The 17,887-nt window shown below is 41.3% G+C and overlaps 1 protein-coding gene across 5 annotated transcripts in view; it reads right to left on the reverse strand.

Moving 5' to 3' along the window:
• SMG1 (SMG1 nonsense mediated mRNA decay associated PI3K related kinase) overlaps nucleotides 1-17,887 on the reverse strand; it is a 98,256-nt gene that overhangs the window by 10,748 nt on the left and 69,621 nt on the right. For all 5 annotated transcript variants that reach the window (XM_029949223.1, XM_029949224.1, XM_029949222.1 and 2 more), the window contains 18 exons: nucleotides 16,850-17,096; nucleotides 16,223-16,452; nucleotides 14,426-14,674; nucleotides 13,810-13,948; nucleotides 13,613-13,722; nucleotides 13,273-13,491; nucleotides 12,315-12,505; nucleotides 10,972-11,144; nucleotides 10,552-10,831; nucleotides 9,581-9,853; nucleotides 9,121-9,355; nucleotides 8,620-8,846; nucleotides 6,825-6,975; nucleotides 6,539-6,728; nucleotides 5,895-6,364; nucleotides 3,324-3,461; nucleotides 1,534-1,686; nucleotides 372-551 (listed from right to left, as the gene is read on the reverse strand). In XM_029949223.1, coding sequence (XP_029805083.1) covers nucleotides 372-551; nucleotides 1,534-1,686; nucleotides 3,324-3,461; nucleotides 5,895-6,364; nucleotides 6,539-6,728; nucleotides 6,825-6,975; nucleotides 8,620-8,846; nucleotides 9,121-9,355; nucleotides 9,581-9,853; nucleotides 10,552-10,831; nucleotides 10,972-11,144; nucleotides 12,315-12,505; nucleotides 13,273-13,491; nucleotides 13,613-13,722; nucleotides 13,810-13,948; nucleotides 14,426-14,674; nucleotides 16,223-16,452; nucleotides 16,850-17,096 — 3,855 coding nt within the window. The remainder of the gene's footprint in view (nucleotides 1-371; nucleotides 552-1,533; nucleotides 1,687-3,323; nucleotides 3,462-5,894; nucleotides 6,365-6,538; nucleotides 6,729-6,824; nucleotides 6,976-8,619; nucleotides 8,847-9,120; nucleotides 9,356-9,580; nucleotides 9,854-10,551; nucleotides 10,832-10,971; nucleotides 11,145-12,314; nucleotides 12,506-13,272; nucleotides 13,492-13,612; nucleotides 13,723-13,809; nucleotides 13,949-14,425; nucleotides 14,675-16,222; nucleotides 16,453-16,849; nucleotides 17,097-17,887) is intronic.

Consider the following 17,887-nt stretch of genomic DNA (forward strand, 5'->3'; position numbering starts at 1 on the left):
AAAGAGAGAGAGAGGGAGACATGGAATGTGAAGCAGGCTCCAGGCTCTAAGCTGTCAACACAGAGCCTGACACAGGGCTTGAACTCATGAACCATGAGATCATGACCTGAGCTAAAGTTGGATGCTCAACCAACTGAGCCACCCAGGCTCACTTTTTAATTCACTGTAGTATTTATAATTAACAGGTTCCTTGGGGGGCTAAGAGCAAGATTTAATCATTGTTCTATCCCTTATATCAACATCTTATATATACTACACACACTGCGTAAATGTAAACTGAGTGAATATGTTAAACTGTCTCAGAGGGCATGACACTGGACTTATCCTTTTCATCAAATCTCTTTACTCCCACACCAAGATTCAAGACTCACCACTCTCTGTAATAAACGGAGCTCTAACTCAGAGACCGAACTGTTAAACTGTGATGCAAATGAACACATTTGCTGACATCGTTTGATGAGTTCAAATAATGCAGCATCCAGGTTTAAGGCTTCTGCAGTTCGAGTTCGTAAACTTTCAAAATGAATGATATTGCTGCAGAGGAAAGTCACCTGTGAGGAGGTAAAAGAGATATGGAACCACCACGAAAAGGGGGGAATGCAATTTTCATCTGACATGAAAAAATACTGCCTATTCATTTCCAGAATGCAGGACCAAACTGGTCCTGAAACCTGTGGGAATGTTTGACTCTTTTGGGGAACGGAGGTAAGCCTGGTGACAGCTATGAGTAAATGTACTGTTCTGGTTGACAGTAGGTCTGAGACGGTTACAAGCACCCACACACAAGTAGGCAGAAGTGCCTTCTGTAACACTGCCTTCACACAGAAAATTTACTTCATAATAAAACTACCATCATATGCAGGTGCAGTTCATCTGTGCTATGTCCAACTTCAATTTGGAATGCTGCCCTTCTGCTTCTCCTCTTGCCTAAGTTCACAATAAAGATCACAAAACACTACTATTTGATGATATTACACACATCTATTAAGGTATGATAATACTATCGTGCTTATATAAATAGTTTCTATCTTTGTAAGTACATACTGAAATATGTCATTGATTTAGTCTAATTTCCTACCTGACTGAACATACCTAATAGGTTTTTTTTTTTGCCTTTGTTTCCATTCCCCACTCCCCAAAATAAGAAAGTTAATCCACAGCCTCTGGCAGAACACAAGGTCAAAAAGACATTTTATGGCCGTGCAGAAAAAAACAGTATCAAATCTCTGGGTCACCTTAGTTGCATAAAGAGAGCCTTAGACAAATATGGAATTAAACTTCCTATTTTCCAATAGAGGCTGAATCCACTTTATATTTAGCTGGGAGGCAGTAAAGGCTCAGGGAAATAACTGGCTGTGAGCTCAGTGTAAAGAATGGATGCCCTTCCCACCGAGGTCTATCAGGCCCCCCCTTCCCAATGCTGTGAACTTGAGGGTGGGCTCTCAAGCTGCCCCTGTTATCCCACACGTAACTTCCAATCAACTGTGTAATTATGTCACCACACACAAAGCTGGGACACACGGGCCACAGTACCTGGCTTGCTCTTTGGCTCTCTTTAAGGACAAGATTTCTTCTTTCTGCTATTGTGGCTTCAAAATCCTGCAATACAGGTGCCAGTGCAGGGTTGGCACCACCTGCCCACTTGAGTCGCTGTTCGATACTTGCTTCAAGGGCTGCTAGTTTCTCCTGTAAAAGCCAGCAGAATCTCACTGAGAATTCGACACCCTCCAATTCCTACTGGGCATTTTATATCAAAACCAGGGAGAGTCAAAGGAAGCACATGCATAACTTCAGAAAACATTTTTAACAAACACCTTTCGGAATTAATCTCAATTTCACTTTGAATAGGTTCAACATGTCTGGAAAGGCAAGAACTGGCTTTCAGTTTGTCTTAAAATTTCAGAAGATTTTCATTTTTAAATAGTCTTTAAAATGAAACACCTGCTATCAAGTTCCTAATCCACTTTATGTGCTATCTATAAGAAAATCCATTTACAATTTGCAACAACATAGATGGAGCCACAGAATATAATGGTAAGTGAATTAAGTCAGAGAAAGACAAAAAGAGGATTTCACTCATATGTGCAATCTGAGAAACAAAACAAGTGAACAAAAGAAAAAAAAAGACAAACTAAGAACAGATTCAACTATAGAGAACTGGTGGTTGCAGGGGATGGGGAGGGGGGGACAGATGATGGGGATTAAAGAGTACATTTATCATAATCAGCACTGGGTAATGTATAGCATCAATGAATCACGATATTGTACACCTAAAACTAATATTAACACTGTACATTAACTAGAATTAAAATAAAAAGCTTAATTTTAAAAAATCTATACTTTCGATTGTGAAAGAAAAATCAAATTCTCAGAAATTCAGAAGTTTATGAAAAATAGTAAAAATCTATCCAGATTACCATAAGGAAAGTTTTATGTAACAGAATTATTTCACTACTTATTCAATACTTCAGGTGAAGGAATTCACGTCCCTGGTATTTCCTGCACTTCTCTCCCTTTCCTTCTCTCACACAAACACAGTCTAAAATCAGAAGGGGCAGGTACTCATTCTCCACAACTGAAGACCAGGTCTAACAGGCTATAGAGAAAAGGTACTTCCATCTCCAAAGAAGTGAGCTCCAGAAAGTTTCATCAAAAATGTAAGAATTATACAGGTGATCACACTTGGTGTTGTACTAACATTAATTTATAAAATGAACAGGAAAACATCAGTTACTACTTAGTATGTGAGACAGAAGGATACACAATATAAAGATATATATATATGTAACCATAATCAAGACCTGCTTCTCTTACTTAAAAAAGGGAGGTGAGATTAAATATTAAGCAGAAATGATAAAGAAATAGTCAATAATAAAAAGAAAACATTCTATTGCCTTTGACACCATAAATACCATTAAGTACACAATAGAGAAAAGAAATGCCTATGCTTTTTAGATTTGAATAATAAGCCAGAGAAAATTGCTTATGTACAGTTCTGAAGACAAATTTTTCTCATCACCAATGTTCCCTGAACGCATAAAAGGTAGAGTGATCATCAAATCCATTAAAAAGCTGAAATATTCAGTATGTCTCTATTCCTCGTTCAAAATACACTGCTGAGTAGCAGGAGTAGATTTGGTTACCTTGGAGGGTAAAGAAGAAAGATAAATCACAAATAAAAGTGAAAAAGCAGTAGGCCCCTGTAGGTCAGAAGCCGAGGACAGACGCACAGACACACGGACCCACAGAGCACTGACAGTGCACCGCGGTGCAGGTGCTCTCTGAAAGGAAATGGGCTGCAAGTAAGGTCTGACCAAACACACCTGAACGGTTGCAATTGAAGTTTCAATTTGGCTCAGAGTATGGAGTTTCTTTTTCATGCTGGTTAGGATGGCAGACCGAGGGGGAGGTGTGACTGACATGGCTTGTGGTCTATTGATAAGGAGGTCTTCATGCTGCCACTGTTCAAAGAAAAGGCAATGTAATAAAATCAGCAGGGGAAAAAAAAAACCTTTAGATAAAGAGATGGGAGGTATGAATTAGGACTGGGGGAAAAGAAAAAAAAAAACAGCTGCAGCAAAGCAAGGCAGGCAGAGAAGTGTAAGAGCAGAAAAATTACAAAATAATCACAACCAGGTGAAAAATTTCCTAATGTAGAGAATGGCTGATAAATTTCTTCAATCAGTAATATGCAACATCTATGTAGTGATTCTGAGGATGTTTCCAACTCTATGTACAAGTTTAGTATACAATCCCCCCCCAAAAAGACATCTCCAGTTAAGGGATCAGAACAGGAACTGGGGGGTGGGGAGGGGCTGTCCAGCAGGAGGCTAAGCAAGGGATTAAAAGAAAGGACGGCAGCAGTCACAGAACAAAGACTTCTCCAGAGAAGCAGGGGGCAGGCAGTTGCTGACAGAGGACCAAGCGTCTTCCATTTTAAGGGTGGCCCCAGAAGGCCAACAGGGCTATAATTTAAAAGTAATATATTGTGCTTTTATTAAGACTGATGGACATCTGTTCAGATGAACAAAACTGAAAGGATTTTTTATGTTTTCCAAATGGATGTCCATTTTTTAAGGGAATAAACTCTAAAATGTATAAAATAAGAAAACTTTCAACATTACATTTTTTAGGAGAAAAACTGTTAAAAAAAACTCCAATGTGTTAGAAAGACTATTAATACATAATAAAAACAATTTTGAAATCTGAATACATTACTTAATTCATGAGCTTAAAAAAACAGCTACTGATAAGACTGCAAACAGAAGGAAACACACTGGTTCCCTGCACTGAGCTATAGCCACCAATTCCACCCCTGGGAGGCTGCTTCAACATAAATGAAACCAAGTAACCACTGCCTGTTACCAAAACAGATCCCAAGAAAATGGCGTCCCCAAATATTATTCCATGCGCTACATAACCTGTTTGACGCTACTGAGAATCCTGAAGCCTATACTGGAGGAAGGCGGGAATAGCTACAATTTTTACTGTGCTTAGTGTCTTGAGTAGAACACAACTATTTTTTTTTAACATTTATTTTTTGAGAGAGACAGATTATGAAAGTGGGGGGAGGGGCAGAAAGAGAGGGAGACACAGAAGCCAAAGGAGCACAACATGGGGGGGGGGGGACTCAAGCCCAGAAGCTGTGAGATCATGACCTCAACCGAAGTCAGGCGTTTAACCGAGTGACCCAGGTGCCCCTCTTATTGGAGGAGGGAGCGGCAGAGAGAGAGGGACACACAGAATCCGAAGCAGGCTCCAGGCTCTGAGTTATCAGCATAGAGCCCAACAAGGGGCTCAGCACCACAAACTATGAGATCATGACGTGAGCCAAAGCCTGAGCCACCCAGGTGCCCTGAACCATCTTTTTTTTTTTTTTTTTTTTTTTTTAAGTTTATTTATCTATTTTGAGAGTGGAGGTCAGGGTAGAGAGAAAATCCCAAGCAGGTCCCACATTGACAGCCCATTCGGGGCTCCATCCCACAATCTATGAGATCATGACCTGAACCGAAATCAAGAGTCAGACTCTTAAACGACTGAGCCACCCAGCGTTCCATATAGAACATCACTGGAGGGAGAGTGGGGGTAAGTATGTTTATTTTTGAGAAAGAGAGAGAATCCCAAGCAGGCTCTGCCCTGCCCCAGTGCAAAGCCCAATGTGGGGCCTGAACTCACGAACCACGAGATCATGGCCTAAGTGGAAATCAAGAGTCAGATGCTTGATCAACTGAGCCACCCAGGTCCCCCTAGAACATTTTTAGCCCTCATAGTCTTCAACCTTTATGAGAGATACTGTCCCTACCTTAGGGAAGTTAAACTCAGACTCATATACCTGAATCCAAATCCATCTCACCCTCAAAGCCTGTGCTGTCATACTGCCTGCCTGCCACCCCCACTCCCCGCCCTAAATAATCAAGGGCAAAAACTGGCTTCTCAAAAAAAAAAAAAATTTCCAAATGATAACAGATTCATGCACAAAGCTGGGTAACACATCATTAAAGCATCAGGGAAATAGACGTCACCTTAGAAATGATGTTAATTATATGTTAAATCATATAGGAGGCATATTCACCTAATGAATAAATTCAACCATTAGAAATTTTATTTACAAGTAATACTTAATGACACAGACAATACCAACTATATAACGCTGATGGAAATGAATTCAAATGTCACAAAGCGTAAACAAAATACTCTCAACGACATAAAACGGAGACAAGGAATAACTAGAAACACCAAAATGCTAAAAAAAAAAAAAAAAAGCTGGGTCAGCTGCAAGCTGGGCATAATTCAGGATGTATATATATATTTTTTTCCCTTATATTGCTTTCTATTGATTCCCCCAGGTTTCCAAATTCCTATACTGGAGATAATCACATCAGAAAAATACTCACTTGAAACATGGCAATGTGCAGCTGAACACGCTGGAGGCTTGTCTTACAAGAAGAAATACTGGTTTCCAGCCTGCGCACCAAGTCGTGCTTCTTCCAGGCCGTGTCGTAGGAGCTGGCGAGCACAGTGGCCCTGTTCATGACCAGCTGAGAGAACTTCCCGACCTGGATGTTGTGCTCCACCGCTTTCTTACAAAGATCGTCCACGGAAACTTTGCTTTCCGCACCAAAATCCTTTGCCTCTACTTGAGCAATGATGTCTACACCTAGAGCACTGATAAAACTGCAGAGGGTGAGTCCTAGGGCTTGGTTTGGAAGTCCAATCAAGAGCTGCCTCACAAAGTCAGCTGTGAACGCCTTTATAGGTTTGGCCATTTGGTCTTCACTGAAACAAGAATTTCTAAAAAGGGTTTTCACATTGACAATCTGTACAGGCCCATTTACAGTATTCTGTTCTTCAAGTGAACTTGAGCCTAAAAAAGGAAAATCTTCTTAAACTATTTCATGCAAAGTAACATAAGGTTTTAAATACGGCTTATTTAAAAACAAAACTTCATGAACATACAATGAAATTAAGCCCACTCCATCCTGACCCCTTCCAAAATTGTACACAGCCAAATCCAGGATGTTTAAATGTGAAATATTACCTGACAAAGTTTTTGAAAAGGTGCCACAGAGCCTGAAGAATTCCTTAATTGTCTGTAGTCTTTTTAGAAAGAAAATCTCTTCTAGCACCTGCCGGTGATTATCATCATCAAAAAAATTGACTTGAGTACTCCTAGCTTCCCTTATAATGTCAATCTTTCGCCAAGCTACGGGAATTTCCATCTTGTTTAACTATTAAAAAAGAAAAGTAAGGTTCATTTCTCCACTCTTTGTACCATGAACTACTTTACTATACTTGCATTATTTATTCATAAAATCATTATTTACCTTTTCAATTAGTAAGCCAAAAGCAGTTTCAACTTGGGCAAACATGCCATCAAATGCTACCAACAGCATCTGGCCAGCTGACATTTTTGGTGTTTCATCAACTGAACCATTTCTTGGTTGGATTAATTCACCATATTGAGCATGAAGTAGTCTAGAGAAAAAGAAAAGGGAATTAAAATCCTAATTGAAGATTAATAAATCTGGAAAAGGACACACAAAAGGCCAACAAGTGTGAGAGCTCGCATACAATCTAGAAAGTAAATCTTGTTGTGTGAGGAGTGTTATGGTAAAATGACACATAGCGTCCACCACACTGTGAAGTTAATGATTCCAATTCAGTATTAGTAATTGTTCATGCGGTTAAATTTAATGCTAACCTGAATTATGACAATTTTTAAAAGAACCATAGAAGATATTACAGTCTCATTTTTTTTAATGTTTTATTTATTTTTAAGAGAGAGAGAGAGAAAAAGAAAGAGAGAGAGAGAGACAGCATGAGCAGGGGAGGGTCAGAGAGAGAGAGAGACACAGAATCTGAAGACAGGCTCCAGGCTCTGAGCTGTCAGCACAGAGCCTGATGCGGGGCTCGTACCCACGAACCGTGAGATCATGACCTGAGCTGAAGTCGGACTCTCAACCGACTGAGCCACCCAGGCGCCCCTATGGTTTCGTTTTACACAAAGAATGTAAAATAATATAACTGCCCAATAACTGCCAAGAATCACACAATTCTAAAGCTGGAGGACTCAGCAAAAACTGTCAGGGACACCCACACTACTAGCACAGGACAGAGCCGACTGCAGACAGTAAGCTCAAATCCCTGCCATATTTGGCAAGCTTGGGTTTTAATAGTGCATAGTTGAGCACAGGTTTTCAGAAATTCACCCTGTTCATCATCACTAACACAGTAGCTTATGGATCAAGACACTATTCTGAAAATTTTATATTAAAAAAAAAATCAAAAACAGCATTCCTAGTACCTACAACTACTTTCAATTAATGTCTCTAATGTTAACTAGATTTTCAACTTTATCACACACATATACAGAAATTGCTATAAAGTGATTGAGAGAATTTAAAGACTAGGACACTAGGTCAACTGGACAGAAGAAAGCCACAGAAAGAGGACTTGAGTCACCCAAGATAAAAGGGCACACAGCTTAGCCACAGGCACAGGGCATGGCTGAGGGCCGCCCAACCCTGCCAGGTTGCAAAGTCAAACTGGTTTTCCGGATTTAGGAGATGAAAAACAATGCTCAGTATCTAAAACAAATGTAATAAAGTTTAAGCAAATTCAAAAGCATTCACCTCAAGTGAGCTATATACTCCATTAACTAACTAAACCGGCCCAGATGATTCCACAGAGTTCTGCGAGCTGGCTTGAAAAATACCACCCTCCACTCCCTGTGTGGTCAACACATGTACGCGCTGTGTGTGACAGAATGGCATGGAGCAGCACACATGCAGATGAGCACGTGTGTAACTGGCGAAGTCTCAGGACGCCCTGCTGACTGTGGCGACACCCTTCCACGGTGAGGTCACAGCCCCAACAGCAGAAAGATGCTAACGCCACAGGAAAGACGACACGTGTGCGAGACGTCCCTGCACACGGGTCTGACAACCTCCTGTGAATCTGTCATCATTCCCAAATAAAAGTTTTCTAAAAGTAAGTAAGCACTTCTAAGTAACTGCATCTGCTATACAATTAAAACTAAACAGTAAAATGAGAGCTCAGAACCCTTCATCTGGCTTCCCACGTCTTTCCAAGTCAACAGCACAGCTAGCATTCACTCGCCTGGCGACATCGATGTAATGAGCGTGTGCTTCCTCCTCGAGTCCCATGGCTGCATTTCTTAAATAGGCCTGGAGAGACTCAACGAGGGTCTGCAGGGGGACGCCGTCGGTGCTCTGCTCAATGAGGCTGTCCAGCTCCTGCAGCATACTTTCTAAAGTGTGCTCCCCCTTCATCAAACATCTCAGTGCTTCTGGAAAGATGATTTGCCGGAAATTTGAATTTAATTCCTATAAATATGTGAAAAACATATTTTAATGCTTTCTGAGTTTAGACTAGTTATACATTTAGAGGCTTAAAGTACCACTTACTGTTCTTAATCAAGAACTTATGCAACGATAACCAACACATGGCCACAAAGCTCTCAGGGATCTTTAAGTGACCAATTAAGCAGCATTAAAAGGGGAAAAGTCAAATTGCTTTCCTGAACCAGAGAGGTAAGAAGTACAGTGTTTAGCACCTAAAACAGACTTACCAACTTAAAGCTAATGTAGAAGTGCTCACCTGAAGTGAGGTGTATACTCCATTGGCTAAATGAACGGCCTCAGAAGCTTCCACGGGGTTCGGGATGTCCAGGTCCTGCGGGACCAGGTGGCACTGCTTCAGCAGCTGCACCAGGCACGTGACATTCCCGCTCATGCTGCAGAGCTCCTCCAGGAACCAGGCTCCATCCCGGGAGGTCAGGTCCACCAGCTGCTCCCCTGCGCTTGAAGCTGCACCTTCCATCATCAGGTTCCGCCTAGACACAATTCAGTATTTGCACAGTGAAACCCCCTCAGCCAAACTCACAAAAGTGAACACCTCAAAATCAAAAAGGAAGTAAAGCAGCGTTGATGCTGGGCAAGACTAAGGGCAGTACAAAACACCTTAAGTTTGGGACTAAACAAAGACACGTGAAGTCTCAAATAAGCATCAATGTTTTCAAAACAACGAAAGGGTCTCAACATGAGATTGGCTGGCTCACCTTGTAAGGGTACAAAGGGCCGAAATAATGACACTTGCTAGACTCAAAGATCCTTCTTCTCCATTCTCGTGAAGAAAAACTTTAATGCAACGTTCGATTTCTTTCAACTGATCTTCACAAACAGGCACAGTGACAGCTTCTTGCTTTAAGCGTTCCACCTGCCTAATGAGCCTGCTGTTGATGTCGGCTGCGTACCGCTGCAGAGTCATTTCGGTGGCCGTGATGAACTGACACACTGTTGGGGGGGGCTGGGGGGCATACTGAATTTCATATCTATAAAACCAGAGAGAGGCACTTGTTTACAACATAACCACAGCTGACACAGGACAATATGGAATACTGCATGTATTTATGTATTCAAACCTAACACAGTAGGAATCGTGATTGTCCTTGTTACAAAAGTCTAGGAACTTTTTTTTTTTTTAGCACTTTGCTTCTGATATCAGTTTATTTTTTTTTTATGTTTTATTTATTTTTGAGAGGAGAGAGAGAGACAGAGCATGAGAGGGGGAAGGGCAGAGAGACAGGGAGACAGAATCCAAAGCAGGCTCCTGGCTCTGAGCTGTCAGCACAGAGCCTGATGCAGGGTGTGAACCCACGAACATAAGATCATGACCTGAGCCGAAAGTCAGAGGCTTAACCGACTGAGCCACCCCGTAGAAGTCTTAGGAACTAAAGTAACTTTCCAAGATGACTTGTTAATGACGAACAGATCAATGTTGGAGTATAGCTCTCTTTACCCTGATCTGGTGACTCTGTCACCAAGATACGTTTTATTTAATTAGGAAAAACATATTGTCTTATGAGGAAAAAGCATGAGCTCAAATTCTCTTCAAACCAAGAAAAAGGGACTCCATTTAAAATTCCATCAATCCATTCCTTCAGAAAAAACGAAATAATAATAATAATTTGCACACAACTTTGCTCCCAATCGCACGAAAAGTTAAGAAAATTAAGCATGATCAACTTACTTCCTGTAGAGCTCTTGACAGCGCTCTACCGTGATGTTACAGATGAGCTCTTCCATCCAGGTCTTCCACTGTTCAATTCGATGTTTCTGGAATATGGCCTTCGGGTACTGCAGAGCCACGGTCGCGTAGTGGTGCAGCTGCTCCAGGCAGCCCCGGAGCACGGAGCGCCGCTGCTGGAGCAGGGCGCCCACCTCCCCCTCCAGCTGCTCGCACTGGCTAATCAAGTGGGCCTGGCCAGCGTTCTGTAGGAAGGCTGTCGCTGGCACATAGCTCGGAGGACCTTTGGTGAAAGAGGACTATTAGTAAGAGTGCAACTGTTCCCAATCAGCAGTTACTGACACAAACCAGAGCTCCACACATAAATAAGAAACAACCCAAAATCCACAGGCTCACGTGTATCTAAAATAAATCAACCCATACCAAGGTCCATCTGTGTGCTGATCTCCTGAAGCAAACTTGCAAGCTGTGTTGCTTCTAAATTATTGAACGCAGCCTGATAATGTGTTATCCACTGTTCAAATTCATTCAGCTTCACCTGGATTGCTTCCTGAACAGCCCTTTGCTGAGTCTGTAATTGAGTGTGCTCAGAATACCTAATAGGAATGAAGAAAATGTTTTAATTGGTTCTTTCTTCTATGTACTTCCATAACCTTGATTCTGCTCATACTTGGACCTGCCTGGTAAGCGCCTTTTCAGTCTCAAGGGCAGTGCTCAAACATCCCTTACTTCTCTGCTTTTCCCTAGAACTCTCTCAACTACTCACAACATTCTAAATACAATTCTCTACCACACCTCCCAGGTTTTGAGATATCTTCAGCATAAAAGACAGAAGTTTGACAGATCTTTATAATCTCGGGAACCCATGCGGTGTGTTTCATTTGCATACTTACTGTTTACTCAACACCTACTCTGTACAAGGTTCATTCACTTAGATCATTCTAGTTTAATTCTTAACTCAGAAAAATAGATAAAATACCTGCAACTGTCCTAATGAATAAGGATCCAGATACAGACTGTAGAGAGAAGCCCAAACCCCAGGTGTTCCTGAGTCCAAATTCATATTCTAACCTCCATACCCACCCATCTCCCACAATAACTCAATCATTTCAATTAACTATAAAAAGCAGAAAATTTAAATGAATTCTTGCATATTAATATTTTGAAATTTCAGGTCTTGGGGTGCTTGGGTGGCTCAGTTGGTTAAGCGTCCAGGTTCGGCTCAGGTCATGATCTCACAGTTTGTGGGTTCGAGCCCTGCGTTGGGCTCTGTGCTGACAGCTAGCTCAGAACCTGGAGCCTGCTTCAGATTCTGTATCTCCTTCTCTCTCTCTGACCCTCCCCTGCTCGCACTTTCTGTCTCTCAAAAATAAAAAAAAGTAAATAAAAACATTTAAAAGAAACATAGAAAAAGTGTCAGTTCTTGGGAGTGTTTTTATCATTTATGTTAACTGCTATAATAATTCTAATTAAAGTTGACAATGCTTACACAAATATGAAAATTCTCTTTCACGGCAAATATTCAGAAACAAGAGTTTGGGGCACTGGGTGGCTCAGTTGGTTAAGCATCTGACTTTGGCTCAGGTCATGATCTCACAGTTCATGGGTCTGAGTCCCACATGGAGCTCTGTGCTGACAGCTTAGAGCCTGGACCTGCTTCAGATTCTTAGTCTCCCTCTCTCTCTCCCTCTCTCTGTCTCTTTACAATATATAAACATTAAAAAAAAATTTTTTTTTAAGGAAACAAGAGTTCAACACTTTTAAACCTGTGTTGCAGGGTGTGAGAAGGATGATCCACTCCTTCTGCTCCTTCTAGAAACTCGATCTCTTCCAGCAGCTTGCCCTGCAGTTTCTCCACGTCGGTCAGCTGCTCCTGCAGGCCCAGGTACTCCTCTAGGCTGCCGTCCAGCTTGGGAAGCACCAGCAGCATCTCGTCCCTGTTCTTAAACCAGTTCACCTGTGGAAAGATGATGACGATGAGAAAGATTCTCACAGGGTTAACGGTGAGACAGCATGACATGTGCCAGAAGGAACATGTTAGAAGGACATCCTGTCCCTGACAATTTATTTTACAAATAAAGAGAACCAGTGCATTCGAGTCACAAAGCCTAAAGAGAGACTCAAATCCCAGAACAGCATGTAGTTCCCACCAAGCCACACAAAACAGCGTCAGCATCATGGGCTACCACAATACTATAACTAAGACTGAGGGGAGACCATCCAATTAAAGAACACTTAAAATAGTCACTGGTGAACACATTTCAATGTATTTAAAAAGGTCTATTTTTTTTTTTCAAACTATAAACCAACCTCTAATGAATAGGAGTAGGATTGTGGGCCTTTGTATGGGAGCATTTCCTACTGAAAAGACATCTAAGTGCCCTGATTCACTGTCATTTCAATGTTATACATGACAGTCCTCTAAAAAAAATTTTTTAAGGATAGCTTTAGGGGTGCCTGGGTGGCTTAGTCAGTTACGCGTCTGACTTTAGCTCAGGTCAGGATCCTGCGGTTCGTGGGTTCGAGGCCATGTCGGGATCTGTGCTGACAGCTCAAAGCCTATAGACAGTTTCAGATTCTGTGTCTCCCTCTCTCTCTGCATGTCCCCCCCCAAACAATAAACATTTAAAAAAATGCCATTCCTATCAAATAAAGATAATTTGGCCCACTCTTTGATGGACATGTTAACACTAATAAAAAGATGGTCATTATCAATGCCTTCACCTTAATTTCAGCTACTCTGGAAGAAAAGAGGCTGCGCGTGATCTCTCGCTCCATCTCTCTCTTGCTCTGCTTGCTCTCAGCCTGCTGGCCACCTCCACCATAGACAGCGCCAGCAAACCCGGCCTCGCCCCCGGCGGTCCAGTCCACCAGGGGGTCATACACAAAGGCCTCCAGCAAAGTCAGCAGAGTCTCTCTGCCACGCCGCATAATGTGCAGAACCTGTTTTCAGAGAAGTTTTATCAGGTTTTGCCACAAGTTTCCTCACCAAAATGTCATTTCTCATTTCAAAAGATGAGTTAATTTAACAGGAACATTAAAAGATGTAAGAGAAACAGCGTACCTGCTCACATGAAAGCCTAAAAACACCTTCTACTCCAGTTACACCCAGTGCTGTTTCAATGTTCTGTGTCATTCGGAAAGGTACCTTCTCAGGAACTCTAAGGCTTTTACCTTAAAAAGACATATTGTTATATTTCTGTCCTTTCACCAAAAACATTTGACTCTCACATAAATGTAGAAAGTCCAATTTAATTTTACCTTTTTCAAAGCAAACATTGTAATCTATGTGAACCACTTCTCCAGTCGTCATATCTATAAGGACATTATCCAGATGTCTATCTCCAAGGCCAATAATGTATCCGACCATAGACATGACTGCAGTAGATCTGGCGTAAGACTAAACAAGAGGGGTCGGGTGGGGAGAGCAAGTTGTAACACCATCAGCAAATTTCCTTGCAACACAGACTTGATGCTTCAAAACTGACAGAACACTACCATCCCGCTCCCCCATTTCTGACTAGCTGGCACTCCTCAGGGCCGTCCGAGCGGCAACACACAGCACGCGGTCTGGGTTGGTCATACTTAGAGTATCAGAATGCTGGATTTTAAAACACAATTATTTTCAGCCTCCCTAGTTTTTCCCTTTCTCAAGTTTTTATTCTTTCATTTCATCCATAATGCCCTCTGTTCTGCCCACACAGTCATGGCCATGCCTCATAAAAATAAGTGCGAGGTAAGATTCAAATACAGTTCTCGAACTTCCAAGTCTGGAGGGAAACAAGCGGGGAAGAGGAGGAGGGTGAACAACACACACGAGACAGGAAACAGGCAAAGAAACAATAATATTGACTACAGCCCCTGACAAAACACATACCTGTGTGACTCTCCACCATTCGTCAGGTGTGGTACAAGATGACCAAAGCTCTTTAGCAAGGAGATTTGGGGGGGTGGCCTCCATTAACTCTTCTAACACCGCCTTCATTACATGAAGAGGCCAATCTCGTCGGGACACATCCAGACTAAGTCCAACTGCTTTTAGAGCAGGGCCAATTTTACTATAATAAAGTTCACTAGGACGAGGTACAATTCCAGGATTCTGAGGCGTTTGGTAAGAATCTTGGGCCTTAAAAAAAATTTTTTTTTAAAAGAAATAAAACCTTCTTTAAATAAAGATTACTTAGAATATAAAGTACTATTTTAAAAACTGATTTTTAAGTGGCATGCTCCATCTACCCAGCCAAATTCCACACACCGGACAGACAATTCTTCTGGTAGATGCGTCTTTCTTACCATCTACAGGTCTTCTCTTAATTAGGTACTATGATCTTATTGGAAACTTGGGTCTACTGTTCTTTCTTGAGGTTCAATTCAAACTCAACATCTAATTTCCATTCTTCTTTGTAACATATAATTTATTTAAATTTTATCATTAATTTGGAACACCTGAGTGGCTCAGCAGATTAAGCATCCTATTTTTGATTTCTTTGTCTCAGGTCATGATCTCATGGTTTGAGCCCCACGTCAGACTCTGTGCTGACAGCACAAAGCCTACTTGGGATTCACTCTTTTCCCTCTGTCTCTGCCCCTCCCCCACCTGTATGGCCTCTTGCTCCCTCTCTCAAAATAAACTTCAAAATTTATCATTAATGCATGCACAAATTTCATTCTTCACTGATAAATGACTTCATCATCAATATAAAATTAACATTCAGACGAAAACTTAGATTTTTGTCTCTAATTCCCATCACTAATCTATCCAATTGTGCAGTATTCTATGCTTATTTTTTAATGTTTTTTTATATTATTTTTGAGAGACAGCACAAGCAGAGGAGGGTCATAGAGAGGGAGACACAGAATCTGAAACAGGCTCCAGGCTCTTAGCTAGCGGGCAGCAAAGAGCCCAACGCGGGACTCGAATCCAAGAACCACGAGATCATGACCTAAGCCGAAGACAGACACTTAACCGACTGAGCCACGCATGCACCTCTCTATGCTTATTTTTTAAACTTGACTGCTTTCAAAATCTTGCTCCTTCCTACTGCCTACCTACCTAGATTGTTTTGGCTAGATATGGAATCCTGAGGTTCAGACTGTATAAAACTGATCTTTATGTCTGTAGTGCTTGGTACTGTTCCTGCCATATACTCAGCACTCAGATATTTAGCTAGAATTAATTCTAAGTTAAATCCCTAGTCTAAATCAAAATCATACATTTCCCAGTCACAAAGTCATATAATTAACTCTAAATTTAAAATTGTTCATTCTTTACATACTTAATTTAAAAGAAGCTGGGTTTCCAAGCTGTTTCTTAAAAGTTTAACTAAAAAGATCCTAGAGTAAGCCCTAGTAAGAAAAAAAGCACTAAGATGTTAATTATCTATTAACTTACTGAGTGATTAATGACCATACCACCCTACCTGCTCCCCCCCTCTGTATTTGTCTAGAACAAGACTGTCAAATGTCACCATTCCTGCCGCTTAAAAGTTTTTATAAAATGTGCCTCAGAAACACTTTTCTAGATACCTTAAGTCTATTCTGTAACATTTACACAAACTTTCAAAATGCTCACAAACAGTAGCCTATATAAGCATTTCATACAGAACAAGAGACTGATATACTTTTTTAATGTACATTCAAATAAAAGTATATTCATATTTGAATTTTAATCAACCTTCTGTGCTTGTAAGGCGGCTTCCCGTTGTTGCCATCGTTTGTAAAGACCAAATAAGGGCGCGGCTCCATCCACCCACTGGATTAGTCCTGACCGTGTTCCCAGTGGCGTCACAGAATAGTGTCGAGCGTGGAACCGGGGGGTTTCCTGGCGATTAATTGTAGCAAACATGGTATTCACGATAGAAAGGAACTGCATTATTCTCTCATCCAGATGTAAATCTTCCAATCCTGTGGAAACAAAAGTTAAAGTAGCTAGAGTGGTGACCAAGAGGGGTAAAGTGCAATGGGGTGCAGGAGTGTGGGGGTTTACAAACTATACATTTTTGTGTTTCCTGTCAATTGAAGCAGTCAAAATTTGAGGGCCAAAGCAGCACACTGATAGCATTAGAGAATATTCCATTTAGTTGTAAGGTATTAGACACTAGCATTATTAGCTGTACCTTGCTGCTGCTTAAAAGTTCTTAAGCAAAGAGACAGTAGGAAATGGAAAATCTTACTATGCAGAATACAAACAAGGCCATTCAAAATCACAGCCAGGCTATTCACCTGAAACAATCCCCTCCCATCACAGTTCACACACAAAGCATTCAAAATCAGAGTAATGCTCTTCTTTTTTAAGTCCCACCTTTGAAAAGGTAAGGATAGCTCTTCCCATCTGACCCCAGAAAGAGAAGTTTCTTTGGCTTGGTTTTCGTAGGTAAGATGGTGATGGTTCCACCCACACTGTGGATTGTGACAGTGTCTCTAGCTGACACCTCTCCAGGAAGAGCAATTTCGGTGTTAGTCATGGCAGCCAGCCAGGGGCTGATTTCTTCAAGACGCAAGATATAACTTGCACGTTTCTGTGCTCTCTGTTGCAAACTCAGCATTATCTATATTTAGAAGACAGAGAAAAACAAGTTCATGTTACCATTACAACTTACTTTCTACGACATCCAAATGGCGTAAAAGTCAACTTAAAATACCAACACAGATACTTCTTATTCCAGTTCCTATGTTTTATTTGATGCTACATATTTGGGCCATCCTGAGAAGGGAAATGCTGCTGTGCAGATATGACCTAGGTGATTTCTACTTTGTTCGGACCGACTGCTCTGTCCAAACAACCAATGAAATCACAGCAGATGGAAAGAAAGCACTGCTGTGATCCCAATACTCAGAGCTTGTAACAAGCTAATCCCCCACTGTTAGACTATGTCTGATCAGTGCCCAACAAATCAATTAAGTCCTTACAATAGAGCAAAAGATGCACCTGCCAGCCGGTGGCTCTCAAGTAGATACTCTGTTAGAGTTCTGACCACTGAAAGTACGTCCAGTAACACCACGACCCCTTCCAGTAACTCGCAGGGAGTGGATCGCATATGTAAGTGTACCCCTGCTTGTGGCTAAGTCAATAATGTGCATCTGAATTAATAGACTCTGGGTTCTGCTTTCATGTGAAAAATCTGTAATCAATCCATAGCAAGCTTGGTTCCATAAAAGGAAAAATACAACTGGAAACACCCCAAGTATCCACGGACAGGACAATGGATAAAATGTGGCATTTTCCCATAATAGATCAATGTTCATCTGCATACAAAATATGGATGAACCATTAAAAAAAAACCCCAAACCTAATGCCAATCTATCCATTATGGAATAAAAACAGACACGCATCCACACA

The sequence above is a fragment of the Suricata suricatta genome, chromosome 8 (genome assembly GCF_006229205.1).
Source record: "Suricata suricatta isolate VVHF042 chromosome 8, meerkat_22Aug2017_6uvM2_HiC, whole genome shotgun sequence".
In the NCBI taxonomy this organism is placed as follows: domain Eukaryota; kingdom Metazoa; phylum Chordata; class Mammalia; order Carnivora; family Herpestidae; genus Suricata; species Suricata suricatta.